The sequence below is a fragment of the Marmota monax genome, unplaced genomic scaffold, assembly GCF_021218885.2.
Source record: "Marmota monax isolate L192 unplaced genomic scaffold, Marmota_monax_Labrador192_F-V1.1 WCK01_AAM20220418_F8-fsc00226, whole genome shotgun sequence".
Lineage (NCBI taxonomy): Eukaryota > Metazoa > Chordata > Mammalia > Rodentia > Sciuridae > Marmota > Marmota monax.
In genome coordinates, this window is record NW_026693142.1 from 658,139 (window position 1) to 672,782 (window position 14,644).

Consider the following 14,644-nt stretch of genomic DNA (forward strand, 5'->3'; position numbering starts at 1 on the left):
TCTCTGTTGGCTACGTTTATAACCAAAATAACATCCTCACGAGTTTTTGCATATCACATCTTAACTCCCGAGTTGAGTTCGTAGAGTGAGCATATCAGCCCTGCCCTTCCCGCCACCACCACCCCCCCGCCCCTGCAGGCCTCTCCTGTCCCTCCCCCCTCCTGTGTCCTCCTTGTCCCCAGTCAGGCCGCATGGAGGCTGGCATCTTCACCCTCTGCCCTGTAGCCGTAACTCAGCTTCCTTGCTTTCCTGCAGGTGGATTCTAGAAGACTAAAATCCGTGGGCAGCATTCCCATCATCGAAGTTAAGTAACTGCTTTTCGTGGTAGAGCCCCATGATCATATTCCTCTTGTTCTCTTTATTTTTCCTGGATCTTACGTTGTTTCTGGGGTTTCTTGAACACTTAATTTTATTACATACTCTCTTCCCCCAAGTTCTATCAGGCTCTCTTTCTCCAACTCCAGCTCTCCGTGCGCCCGGCCTGCTGCAGGGTGGCCTGGCTGCTCTCCACAGCTGTGCCCGAGGCCGTCCTGCCCCGCCCCCCAGGCTGGCGCCGTGGCCTTGGGCCTGCACCACCTTCTTGCCCATCTGCAGCACACCTCCAGGTGCCTGTCCAGGGAAGGGCCGCTGGAAGCAAACTCTCTGATTCTCAAATATAGAAGTGTCTCCTTTTTCTCACATTTTTTTTAAAACTTTACCTGTATTAAAATGAGGGTTTCAAAGGATCATCATCCCTCCAAGTCATGGGTCGCGCTCCGCGGGCCCAGCGTTCAGTGCTGCTGCTGCGCCTGGTGCTGGTCCCACACTGGTCCCTAGTGTCCTTCCAAGAGCTTCTGGATCGTGGAACAAAGATCCAAGTGAGTTCTGCCTTCCTTCTCGCCTCTTGTACCCAAGACTTGGGACACTCCTGTCTCCTCTGCATCTCCTGCACACGGCGTTCTTCCTGTGCTGCAAGTCCCAGGCCACCTCCCGGCCTCCGCTCACAGTGTGTCGACCCCTCCCCCAGCAGGGCACCCTGTGGCTCTGGTCCCTCTGTCTGGAGGAAGGTCCTGGGGTCTGCGGCCTCCTGCTGTCCTCTGTCCTTGTGGGTGTGTGGGTGTCACTCCTTCCCTGTCCCCGCCCCTAAGTCTCTGGAGTGAGAAGAGATACGTGAGTGTGAGCTATCCACAGCCCCGTCAGGGTCCCCAGCCTGCTCTGCAGGACCTGCTTCTCACCTCAAAGTGACCGCGGTACAGAGTAGAATGACCTCAGGTAATGGCTGTGGGCAGGCGGCGAGTTTTGCCTTGTGATTGTCTTCCTTCTTGTTTTTAATACTTAAGCCATTTCTCGGGCCCTGTGGGCGGCCGAAATCTTCGTTTCCCCAGGACTTGGAATGACATCTTTTTAAAGTATTAAATTCATTCTCGTGTAAACCATTGTGTTATAAGGCTGCCCAGAACTTTGGAGGGACAGATGGGACTGTGGGGGACCGTGGTGCGCCTGGGGAGTGCACCTGGGCAGCTGGGGCCTGGCTTCTCTGTGCTGCTCTGAGAGAGCCCCAGCACTACAGTCAGCGGCACCGTGACTTCCCACGTTGTCTTCTCGTCTTTGTGGCCATGATAACGCAGGTTGGTAGAGGCCGCCTTGGACTTGCTAGCCAGCCCCACTGCACGCTAGAACGCTGATGTGGCCGTGCCGTGTAAGCCAGCTCAGCCTCGAGGTCACAGCCAACGCCTTTTCTTCTGTCTGTGACTGTTTGTCCCGACAGCTTTGAAACGGAGCCAAACACAGTGCGCAGTAGGCACCGGGGAGCACCTTGCTGCCGGGCCTTCCGCGTGCAGAGGTTCTCCTTTCTGTTAGCAGGTACCACCGGTGCCAAAGCTCCGTCCCTGTCCCCGGTGCCAATCCCATAACAAGGACACAGTTTTGAGAAAAAGGAAAAGGAAGGTTTATTTCTTTACTAGCAAAGGAGAAGCACAGGGCACTCCTTTCCTGGAGTTTGGGATGCTGCTCATCAGGGAGAGCAGGGGGCTTTTAAAGAGTGACTCAAAGGCTAGTCGTGTTCTCTGTTGGAGTGGTAATCCACTTGTTAATTGGAGAGAGTCATTTCTGAGACCCTCTGGTGCCATCCAAGTTGAATCACTTCGTTCCTGTGGTGGGTGTGTGCTCAGGGGCAGGTGACCTCCTGGGATGGGGAGGAAGGTGACCCTGTGTCCCCTGAGATTAGAGAGGGGGAGAGATTAGGGAGGAGCAGGGGGAGAGGAAGAGAAAAAACATGTCCTTTTAAAAATAGTCACGGTGGCAGAGCAGCCAGGGCCACCTTCAGAGCACCACGCAGGCCCTGTCCACTGCTGCAAACCTCACACAGCAGGAGCAGGCCCTCCGTCCGAGGTCACCCTGGGGAGGCACTGAGCCTGCCGCATCGCCCAGGTGCCGTGGCCTCCTCTGAAGGCCTGGTGGTGAAGCTTCCTTGTGGCAACTGCACTTGGTTTTCTTTAAAAATAACCAGAATTCGCGCTGGGGTTGAGGCTTAGTGATAGAGCACTTGCCTAGCATGTGTGAGGCACGGGGTTCAATTCTTGGCACCACATATGAATAAATAAATAAAAACAAAGGTCCTCAATCACTAAAAAAAAAATTTTTTTAAATGACCAGAGCTCACTTGGCACTGAGTCTGATGGCAGAGTGCGGTTCTTAGGGTCAGGAAATGATGGGACATCTCTGCACACTGATGAAATCAATGTAAAGACCCCCCAGGGCAAGGCAGGCGAAGGGTCCCAGGGCATTTGGACAAGGATGGGTGGGAGGAGGGGCAGATGCCCACAGGACACCCCCCTGTGCTCAGTGGGGGAGACAGAGGGCTGACTGAAGAGCTTCCCTTTTAAAGAACTCTTACTACATAATCCTTACAGAGACTCTTGGTTTTTATCGTTTCAGGGTTTTAAAATAGGTCTCATATTTCACCACCATAAAACTCTCTAAAGTGCCACAGTTTATCTTTAATTTCACATGAATGAAGAAAGTGAGCAATGGAGTCCCCTGTAAAGTTAGTTGTAGATGCAAAGCTTCCTCAGACCTGGGGTGGAGCTACCCCACCCCAGCCAGGGGGTCACCACACCAGCCAAAGTCACCCCCCAGCCAGGAGGTCACCACACCAGCCAGCTCACACCCCAGGCAGGAGGTCACCACACCAGCCAAGGTCACCCCCAGCCAGGAGGTCACCACACCAGCCAGGTCATCAGTCAGGAGGTCACCATACCAGCCAGCTCACACCCCAGCCAGGAGGTCACCACACCAGCCAAGGTCACACACCAGCCAGGAGGTCACCACACCAGCCAGCTCACACCCCAGCCAGGAGGTCACCACACCAGCCAAGGTCACACACCAGCCAGGAAGTCACCACACCAGCCAAGGTCACACACCAGCCAGGAGGTCACCACACCAGCGAAGGCTCCCTGGGAACTGGGCAGGCTGGAGCCTCATTCTTAGTACAGTGACCTCCCCCCCATTCAGCTACCTTCCTCCCAACTAGAGAAGTGAAAACAGAAGAGGAGGTAGCACCCCATTCAGTAGCAGGTGTTTCACAACATTCAGAGAAAGAAATGGTGTGGCTGCCACTTCTGGAGGTGGCCTCTCCAGGGCGGTGTCCTCACCTTGCCCTGGCTCCATGCAGGAAGCTTGTGCTGCCTTAGGCGTTTGGTGACCGAGGACTTCAAGTGTGAGCCGGAGAACAGCTAGGTTGGCCTCGGAGTTGCTACCGCTGCCCCAGGACCCGACTGCAGCCCAAGCTCCCCACGGGACATTCTTGATGACTTGTCCCAACAGTATTGCTAGGGATTTGGTTACCAAAAGGAGGTTTGCATCCACCCATGAATTTCAATTTATGATGTTTCATATGCAAAATTAGGACATAGAAAGTTGACAATAACACACAGGCCTATTTGACCCCTATGAAGAAGACTGTGCAGAACACCACCCTAAAAAACAGGAAGACACACAGGATGTTTCCAACAAATGGAAGTAAAACTAGACTTGTCCCTACTCAGTTTGAGGGTCTTGGGGAAAATCCGTCACCCTGGGGCTCTTCCCTTTCCTTCTTGATTTCATGCCCACCCAACGTGTGCTGGCAGAGTGAACACGGTGCCCGTGGGGCTTCACAGGCAGCCTGGGTGCAGACTTCCTGGACAGGGAAGCAGCTCCCAGGCCATCAGTCACTCCTGTCCGTTGTTCCCAGAGCCCTTTAATCCCATGCAGACTGGAAGACCGGCTGTGGTACCGCGTTAAGATAGAACTTGTTCCATGTGAAGCAAGTCCCGAGCTCAGATCTTGAGATATTTTTAAGGATCAAAGTGAAGTAAAATGTTTATGGCTACAGATGTTCAGAGAGATAACAAATTCCATCTTCATAAACGCTGCTCCAGCCCTAGAGCAGTGAAACTGCTGGGACCTTGGGAAATGAGGCCCAAAGAGCACATTGTCTGTTGGAGCAGAAGCCAGGGCAGAGGACAGAGGGAGGTCACAGACCTGGTAAACACCCAGCCCGTTTACGGGGAGCAGGGCCTGCAGGCTGGGGAGCAGGTGGTGTGAACACAACTGGCTGCGTCTTGAAAATCATGGATTGAGCCACGCATTGTAAACTATGCCCAAGTGCCAGGCTCTTTGTGCACGTATCTGGGGTGCTACTCACCACCATGTCCTCTGCAAATTCCCAGCATGGGCAGGTCCAGAGCCCCTCCTGGCCCCATGCTGGGGACCACCAGGGTCAGACTCCTTCTGCTTGGAGACTCCTCATTGTCATGTACCCTTGATTTAGGGCGTTATTGAAAACTCGGTTATTAGCAGGTAGATCTGGGCAACACGAGGCCCTCAGGGATTTGATTTCCTGGTTGACGAGGGCTGGCTCTAAGCATCTGGCTGTTTAGACCTTTCTATTAGGATTACTATTCTGTGCAGTGAGGCCGCTCCCCTGTTGCCTGAGATGCACCACAGCTTTTAGTGATAAAAGGTCTTGTAAGACCACAAAGTAGTGGTTCTAAACAGTAGATCTCATTATTGATATGTTGGTGTAGGTGATTAAACAGTGTTAGCTGGCTTCTAGAACATTCTTGGCATTCACCCGCGACTCCTTTTGGGCACTTAGTTTCCTGACATTTTCTTCTTCTTAAATGTAAGATTGGGGAGAGGGGTCACACTTTTTTTAGAAAGCTCTGGGTGAAAGAGTGACCCAAAGCCCCAGTTTCCCTCCCATGTAACACTTAGGAGATCAAACCAAGTTCACCTGAAGCAAGAGCCAGCATCCCCAGTCCGACAGAGAACGCCACTGGGTATTTTGACTTTAAGGAAGAGGAGGGCACAGCAGAGCCGTGGCAGCCCTCATTAGCTGGGAGCTGGGGTCTCCAGGAAGCCCCTCTCTGGCCCCTCTCTCTCCTCTGCCTGGCTCTTTCTCCACCCTGCCTCTCATCCCTCCCCACCACTGCCTCTGGAGTTGGGCATTTGCCTGTGGATGAAGCCCAGATCAGCAGTACACCATGTCCAGTGGGTGACCTCAGGGCTGGGACATCCCCACCTGGGTGGTGCAGGCAGTGGCTGTCTCAGAGTGCCTGGCTGCCCACACGATTCTGTGTCCTCCTGCATTCTTGACAAACCCATTCTAGAACTGCAGCCGCCGATGTCACCGCACATTATGGTCATGGACCCTGTACCCAGGGCTGTGGTGTGACAGGCTCCTGGCCTCCTGTGCTCCCACAAGGTTGCTCACTCTGTGCCTTTCCGTGTTTGCAGGGAGTACTACATCACCATGGTGAAGTGGGCCACCAGCACCAAGGTGGCTGTGACCTGGCTGAACCGCGCGCAGAACGTGTCCATCCTGACCCTGTGCGATGCCACCACAGGGGTGTGCACAAAGGTAGGCGGAGGCTCCGGAGGAGTTCACAGGTGGCCCCTGGCTGGGCTGGCTCTGGTGCCACCTGGTGGGCTACTCTGGGACTGCTGCGAAAGCCCAGGATCCCTGCGACCTGGCCACCGGATCCCTCCTTGCAGCACCTGCAGACCCTGGTCTCTACCACTGAGTTGCGGAGGAGCCCAGCTTTCTAGTCGATGCTCCAGGAGGGGAAAGGACAGGCTTGGGCGGGAGCCCCGGTGCAGTGTCCCTCAGCCTGGATGGCCCTTTTCTGCTGCCGTCTCCTCCACTCAACCCAGAGGCAGGCTCCTCCCTCCCCAGTACACGCAGCCCCAGCCAGATGTCCAAGAGCCTGGGTGACAGCACGTGGTAGAGTCAAGAAAGGCAGGCCGCCCTCCAGGCTGGACACTGCAGCCACAGGGCTGGTTAGCCCGGAGCGCAGGTCCCTGGCCTCAAGTTCTGAGCCCCATGAACACACTCAGCCAGGCCTTTCAGAAACTCTGGGAATGGAAAGTGACCTTAGGGCTGGGACATCCCCACCTGGGTGGTGCAGGCAGTGGCTGGGCTACCCCAGTGACTTGTTTCCAGTTGGTCAGGGATTTCCTTGCCTCTTATCTCATTTGGAGGTTCTGGTTTGTTCTGAGGGGCTTCTCCGGGAGCCGGAGGCTGGACACATCTTCTCTGTGCCCAATCAGCATGTGTCACCTACAGCGCTCCTCCCACCCAGAATCCCCAGGCTGAAAAGCAGCCACCAAGGAGCCCGTGGGCAGGCCTGTGCCAGCCCCTGGTGCCCTGGGATGGCATCGAGTGTGCCCAACAGCTTCTGCCTGTGTTTGGGGCTTTGTTTTTGTTGGTGCATCTTTCTGTGCAATCCTGTGAGATCTTTTCTCATATTTTAACACTTTCAAAGGGTTTCAGCCCACCAGTATTGCTCCTTAGAGCGTCAGATTAGATTATGACAGTGTTCCCCTGTACACACCAGAACCCTAGAGCAGCGCAGCACCCGAGCTTTGCCTGTAAGCGGGCACACGCCTGGTCAGCAGTGACCACCAGAGGGACACACCGCTGGCCAGTGTGACACCAAGTGGAGTAAGTGCCACCGTCTTCCGTGGGATTCCTCTCTGGCGGGGATTGCACTTGTCGTCAGGGACAGTGGCTCTCTTCTTGTTCAAGGACACTTGTGTTTGGCACTGAGCCACAGGAGGAGAGGGGACGCCTCCTCTGCCTCTGCCGCGCTGCCCGTGCTCGCGAAGCCGCCGTGCAGGAGAACAGATTGCTTTCTGCACTGTTGACCACGCAGCGCGAACAACACCAAACCCTCTCTAATGCTCTTATTTCCTTTCAGAAACACGAGGATGAAAGTGAAGCTTGGCTGCACAGACAGGTAACTGTCCCTGAGGAGTGCTGTCATCCCTCCCGAGCCCTCTGCAGGCCCGAGTCTGTCCCTTCCCACAGCCAGGAGCACAGAAGTGTGCAAGGCTCCCGGGATGGGAGGGCAGTGAGGCTCTTCCCCTTCTCACTGGAAGCCCCCAGGGCAGGACTGCAGAAGCTGAGTTCCCTGGAGACAGTAGAAAATCGCTGCTCTTTGGGACAGAGTGTTGGAGAGGCGGAGGTTCTCTAATGCAGTCCCTGGGTGAACCCAGAATGATGAGTCCATGAAGATTGCCAACGTGAGCCACGCTGCTCATGAGAAGGGCAGCCTGGTCAAGACTCCTGCTTATTCCTGGGGTGGTCTTGTCGATGTCTGACCCAAAGGGGACACCCTTGAGACTCACCAGGCCCCTCCTCACAGCCTCCAGGAGCTCTTTAACTTTCAGATAAAGTCAGGTCGTTAGAACAGGCTGTGGGAGCTCGAGCCTAGAAAGACCAGGACTGGGGCGTGGCGAGTGCGCACGCGCGCACACACACTCACACACCAATCAAGAGAGGTTGGGAGAAGCTGGGGTAAGTCAGCCTGTGACAATACTTTAAAAATAAACAATAAACTCACACACAAGAAACCCTCAGCACTACTGTGTCCATTTTCGTAGCAAAATGCCTGAGCGCACCAGTGTGTAAGGAGGAAAGGTCTATTTTGGCTCGTGGTTTCAGAGTTCACAGTCCCTGGTGGCAGGGCCCACTGCTGTGGCCCCAGCTGAGACGGTGCCATGTATCCAGGAGCTCGTGATGAGTAGAGCTGCTGGCCTCCTGGTGCCCGCGAAGCAGAGAGAGCTTGCTTTGGTAACGAAGGCCCTCCCCGCAAGCCCGTGGAGCCTGAATCCACCAATGGATCACCCCACTACTGAGGTCAGAGCCCTCAAGATCCAGTCACCCCCAACCCACCTCCGAACACTGCTGCACCAGGGACTGGGCCTTCCACAGGGAGCTCAGGAGGGACATCAAGATCCAAACCGTAACAACTGGTGTTTTCTTTCTTCAACTCTTTTTGTCTCATTCCAAGCTCTTGCTTTAGAAGGAACAGGTAGGAAAATTTTTTAGATATGTTCTTTCTTCTTATCCCAACTGAGGAATAAAATTGTCTTAAAATCCTCAAGAATTATTGTGGAATAGTACAAACACGCTTTTCTATTGAAACAGTACCTTCTACTTATGAAAAATAACTAAAGTTGGACAATAAAACTATCATCAGAGGCCCTCCAAGAACATTCTAGCGCTCAGACTGCTATGTGCTTCGTTAATTGTGGAGCTAGCGATCAGTCACGGATTCTGTTAATTATCACAGGGAGAGAGACCTCACAAATGGACATGGCTACTTTAAACACATCTTTTTTCTGAACAAAAGAGGAAAGGTTCAGTGGGACTACTTTTGTTTCCCTGGGACCAAATTTGGGTGCCAAGTCCAAGCCAAGAAGTTATCAAGAATGAGAGAAAACTCAGGAACCCTAAGACTGAGCAACTGAAAGTTGTTGAATGCCACCTGGACCAAGCACCTGCTATCAAAAGTGATGTTTTCATGTTATCAGTTGAAACGTCATTTTTTAAATATCAGTTGAAAGAATCATTTTTAAGTATACATTATCTATATAGTTATATGTTTAATAAGTATTTAGAAATCAATTATTAAAACCATCAGTGATAGTTTTCTTAAAAATAGAAAAAACAACCTTAAAATTTACATGAAGCCACAAAAGACCCTGAATTGTCAAAGCAATCCTGAGTGAAGATAACAAGCTGGAGAGATCACACCATCTGACTCCAAAACACACCTGGAAGCCGTAGTGGCAAAACGTGACCATCGTGACCAAATGGCATGGAGGTGGTGGAACAGACTCTCCATCAGTGGAACAAAATGGCGTGGGGGAGGGGAGGCAGGAGTGGGGAGAAGACCTCCTCCAAGGGCATTGCAGACTCAAACGTAAGACCTGAGGCCACCCAACCACTAGCAGAGAACACAGGGAAGCTCCATGACCACTGGGCTGGGCGATAGTGTTCTGGATTCAAACCTAAGAGCCCAGGCAATGAGAGCCACAGTAGAGAAATGGGATTGCATCCAACTGAAAGCCCTGCATGGCCCAGGAGACCTCGGGGGAAGAGATGACCTGCCCGACAGGAGGAAAGCCTGCAGCCCGACGCAGGGTTCAGCCCCACCACCTAAGGATCCCAGACAACTCAGTAGGGAGAGACCAAGAAGCTCCGTCCAAAGATGGGCAAGTGATCTGAACAGACGTTCCTCAAAGGGAGACACAGGTATGTTTAAAAGATCGCCAACAGGTGTGTTTAAAAGGCTCAAAGTCATTGTCATCAGAAAGTGCAAACTGAAATCTCATGGAGCTGTGCCTCGGGTCTGGTGGAACGGCACTTGTCAGGAAGTGGAGAGGGTGTGGAGGAAGGGAACAGGAGTAGAAGTTATCAAAGGCCTTGGGGAAGCAGCATGGAGCCTTCTGGAACAACTAAAATGGGCCTGTGTGTGATCCAGAAATCCCATTCTGGGCGAGAGCCAAAGGGCATGGAGTAAAAACGCTGAAGAGACATCGGAGCTCCTGTGTTCATGGCGGCGTTATTCACCGCAGGCAAGGTAAGGAGTCAACCGTCCATCAAGAGACAAAGGAAAGGTGGGCATTTGGGGTGGTTTCCACCTTCTGGCTGTGACCGGGAAAGGAGCCAGACACAAACGCCACCTGTGATATGATTCCATTCCCACAAAGTGTCCAGGGTCAGCAAGTTCCTTAACTCAGAAGACTGCGGGGTCACCAGGTGCTGGGGGAGTGGGGACTAACAGCAGTGGTCACTGGTGGAGGGCAGGAGAGGCTGATGGAAGACAGGAGAGAGGCTCCCACTCCTGCTTCCCTGTCCATCTCCCAGAGTGCTCCTGGGGAGCCCAGCCTCCTGGCCGACTCCAGGGATTCACTCCTGGATGGACAGCAGTGCATGGTCCTCAGGGGCTGGGGACCGACCACCCATCTGTCCTCTGCTCCTCTTTTCCTCAGTGCTGCAGGGAGGCCTTGGAGCCAAGATCACCAGCTGGACTTTTCTGGTTTTATTGACTGCATTTCTCATGGACACCAACCCAGGCACAGGGTGGACATCCTGAATGGGATTCAGAAACCAGGTCCTTCCCAGCCAAGCAACTCAACACTTGAAAGTTGCATAGATAAAAATAATCACTCTTTTGGTTTTAAAAGGTAAACTTTAAGGCATTTAGTAGCAAACAGCTAACATTATAATAAACAAAAGCTTAAACTATACAAGTAGCCCTTAGTTTAAAGCCTCACGTTCTGTTAGAGAAACATTCTCCCAGATGCTGTGCTGGGGCCACAGCAAGAGGAGAGGGGACATGTCTGGACATCCTAAGACCATGCATCTGTGTGGAGGCCATGGCTCCCTGGTGAGATCCAGATGCAAACAGCTTCTCGTTGCCCCCTTCTTCCCTAAAGGAAAGAATTTGTGCACCCTGCTTTTCAAAGATAATCTGTCCTGTTTCTGCATCCTGCAAGGTGCCGTGATGTGCTGGAGGGTGACTTAGGAACTAAGTCTGGACTTGCCGTCTACTGCCACCAAGCTGGTGGCTGCTTCTTCAGGCTCAGGGGCACATAGCAGAGGTCTGCAGGAACCATCAAGGGAGACCCACGCTGAGGCCACAGTCCCTCGAACATCATCTCCAATGGGTCACCGGAGCTTGCTCAGACAGTGTAGGAGAGACGAGGTAGGAAGTCCTGCAGGCCTGAGACCGCCTGTCTGCCCAGAGGAACCAGTGTCCAGGCCCCTGTTGCAGCACCTCTGGGTGAACCACAGCAGCACCGCCAGCCCTCTCTGGGCCTCGTCTCCTGCACTTCTCAGAGTGCAGCAAAACCCACAGAGGGGAGCCAGAAAGAAGAGGCAAAGACCTGTGTGGATGCCAGCAAGTTCCCTGGACTCCAAGAATACCCAGAGCAATGGCCAGTGCCCTCTGTCCACCCCCGAGGTCTCCACAGCCCAGCACCTGAGCCTGTCATTGTGCTTGAAGTTAGTCCTGTGGGTCTGTTTCCTTAACCAGATTTAGGGTTTGTGGTTTCAAGATTTGGGCTGGGGGCTTGGACAAGACAAATATATGTGAATCATGGAAAGAATTGGCAGAAATGCTCCAAAGAGCCCAGAGAAGGTGTCCCGCCGATACAAGGACTCCTTCTAAATGGACCTGCTGTGAATGGAGTCCTGGGAGCCAGGAGCCATACCAGAGAGACTTCGAAGGTTCCCCCAGATCAAAGGAGAAGTAGAGCCAGGACTGAAATCCAGACCCCGGTCAGGAAGCCCTGGGCTTCGCACTAGCCACATCCCCCACACGGGAGCGGAGTCCGAGAGCAGCCCTCGGGGCCGGGGCCTTTGCTGGTGTACCACGGAGGGTTTCCATGGAGCCCGAAAGGTCGAGTCCCAATGCCGAGGCTTTCTCGTTGTAAACACAATGCCTCTGGCCAGAATTCATTATACCACATTTAATCTCTGCCAAAAGTACAAACATTTCCCCCCAGAAAAGGAGGCATACCGCCTCGTCCGTCCTGCTGTTGGCAAACAGAAGTCCATGGAGAAAGGCCAGTTAACGGCTGGTCTTTCCACTCCCTGTGCTTTTAAATATCCCACTTCCAGCTCTAAATAGAAAAATCAATATTTGCAGATTAAAGGTTTCATTTCATTGCAAATATTCATGAAGATTAAACGTCATTTTAATCACGTTAGTTGATTTCTCTGGGCACATCATATTTGCATGTGTTCATTCACTGCGGGGCAAATGAGTTCCCGTGCCAGCTGGGTGTGTTGACCATTGGTCCTCATCCCTGCACCCGCATGGAGCTCCTGGAGTCAGGAAATAGGTAGGTAGCCAACTAATTGGTGTTCACGGATGGAAACTCTCAACCGTGAGCCTCAGAGAGACGGAGATGCTGCTGTTGCGAAATCCCCTTTCACCCATCAAAGTGACAGCCACCCTGCTGGGGCCGGCTGGGGCTGAGCGACTGGCAGCTCAGTGCTAGGGGGCCTGAGGACGGAGACGAAGTGACAATACACCCCTCTGGTCTGGAATCCAGGGGCCAGCCCAGGGGAGACGGGAGATGCTGGTTGTTTCCAGGAAAAAGTGACAAGTCTTTCCAGGCTCACTTGCTGACACGGTTCTGCCTTGTGCTGAACTTCCCTGGAGAGGGGAGCCCTGGTGAGCCTTCCTCTAGCCTACATTTTGGAATATATAGAATTTGTCCTGTTTTTGGTTTTTTTCCTTCTTCTTGATGGGCTATTCAGTATGTGGTGGATTTTTTTTTCTTTCTATTTTTTTTTTTTTTGATACCAGGATTGAACCCAGGGTTGCTTAACCACTGAGCCCCATCCCCAGCCCTTGTCTACATTTTATTTAGAGACAGGGACTCACTGAGTTACTTAGGCCTTTGCTAAGTTGCTGAGGCTGGCTTTGAACTGGCCGTCTTCCTGCCTCAGCCTCCTGAGCCCCTGGGATTGCAGACACGGGCCACCATGCCCTGTGTGGGCTGCTTTTTATTAGGGAAAAGAATTAAAGGATTGAAAGGCAGAGGGAGGTTGTGATTGCTCAGAATCGTGCTTCTCCTGGTGTGTGAGAGAAGCCACTGCAGGAACTGCAGTCCCCGGGGTTTGCAGCGTGTGTTTGGGGGGCGCAGCACAGAGTGCTCCGGATCTCAGTCTCTGCTCTCAGGTGAGCTTCTCACGTGCACACGGCCGGCTCTTGGCCCATGCTTTCGAAACTAGGGCTGCCTTTTTATCTGCCTCTTAACTTCCCCTTGTGTCTCTTCTAGAAAACCCCCGTTTGGCTCATGATCCCCAAGGAAAGGAGAGGCCCCACACAGCACTTGTTTTCCCAACTGCATCTCTTTAGAAATCACCTAGAAAATGTACCTCAGGGTGCGTCTTATCCCAGTCCACCCTCTTCAAAATCAGACAGAGCTCTGTGTTGACTTGGTCTGTTGACTCTGTGTGCAGAATGAAGAGCCAGTGTTCTCCAAGGATGGCCGAAAGTTTTTCTTTGTCAGAGCGATCCCACAGGGGGGACGAGGAAAGTTCTACCACATCACTGTGTCCTCATCCCAGGTAAGTCCTGCTGGTTTCCATAGCTGCATGTGCTGTTGGTACTCGCTTCTCGTGGCCAAACTCACATGTCCTTTCCAAGGGCCCCAGGGGACCCCAGGCTGCTGACACTCAGGCTGGGCTCCCGAGGCGGGGGCAGAAGGCTGCACTTGTCCTGGGTAGAGGTTCTGAGCAGGGCAGCGGGTGGAGCTTTACTCTTGGCATTAATGCTCCAGGGCACAAGTGTGAGCGTATGACACATCTGGCAATGGCAGAGGGGACCCTGTTCAAACACCTGACTCTGGGCTTCAGTGGTTGGGTAGGAGCGCCCCTGAGCAGTGACCTCAGAAATTAATAGACATGAATTTTGACTCGAAAGTGTGCATCCTGGCAAATACAGTCCCCTGCTCAGAGGTGACCCTAAGAGGCCTCGTTGCCTCACGCGGAACCTTAGGAACTCTTCCCTGAAACTGGAGATGCAGGAGTGGCATGTCCCTGATCACAGACCCCGTCCTCTGTGTGTGGGTCCCATTTGGGGAACCATCTAAAGTTATGAAGGGTCAGGGCAGGTAAATAGGAACTTACGGAAAGCGTTAATAAGAAACATTCTGCAAATAGGAGCTTGTGAAATCAGTTTCAAAAGGAAACTCCGGGAAGGAGCACCGCCCCCAGGGGCCCCGGGGTGCTGAGGGAGACACCTGCACCTCCCTGGGTACAAATCATGTCTACTGCAGGGGTCAGGCGCTGGCATCTGGGCTTCAGACCAGTTAATCACGTGACTCGAAGAATCTCCGTAAAACCTTGTCGTCCACTCACTTCTGTGGTCTTGGTTCTATAGCCCCAGATGCCTTTGCTTTCTCCCGTGGGGACATTGCAAACGAGGTCAAGAATTTTAGATGTGTTCCTTCCACCCTGGCCTCTGCGTTTGCTGGGGACCCTGTTGACATTCAGCAGGAAGAAGGTCTCCCCTCACCCGGGTGCCCACGCCCTGCCTGCCCCTTTGCTTTGGAGCTCAGCATCCCTGGACCTCCCAGGGCCTTCCATCTCCCAGCTCCCGTGTCTGTGTCCTGGGGTTGGCCCCAGGCCTGTCACCTGAGTGATCTCCACTGTGGCATCCCTGCCGTGGCGTCTGCCTCTCATGGCGCCAGCAGCCCACAACAGCTGTCCAGCTGCACCTCACACCCAAGTCACCATGGAGACATCTCCTGCCACTCCCCTGGTGACCCACTGTTGCCATGGTGGTGCTGGGCACTGAGGCACTGGGGTGGG

General features: G+C 53.3%; 1 protein-coding gene across 4 annotated transcripts in view; it reads left to right on the plus strand.

Annotated features, from left to right (window-relative positions):
* Dpp6 (dipeptidyl peptidase like 6) overlaps positions 1 to 14,644 on the plus strand; it is a 734,784-nt gene that overhangs the window by 651,585 nt on the left and 68,555 nt on the right. For all 4 annotated transcript variants that reach the window (XM_046455142.2, XM_046455141.2, XM_046455143.2 and 1 more), the window contains exons 11-13: positions 5,761 to 5,884; positions 7,224 to 7,262; positions 13,292 to 13,399. In XM_046455142.2, the coding sequence (XP_046311098.1) occupies positions 5,761 to 5,884; positions 7,224 to 7,262; positions 13,292 to 13,399 (271 nt within the window). The remainder of the gene's footprint in view (positions 1 to 5,760; positions 5,885 to 7,223; positions 7,263 to 13,291; positions 13,400 to 14,644) is intronic.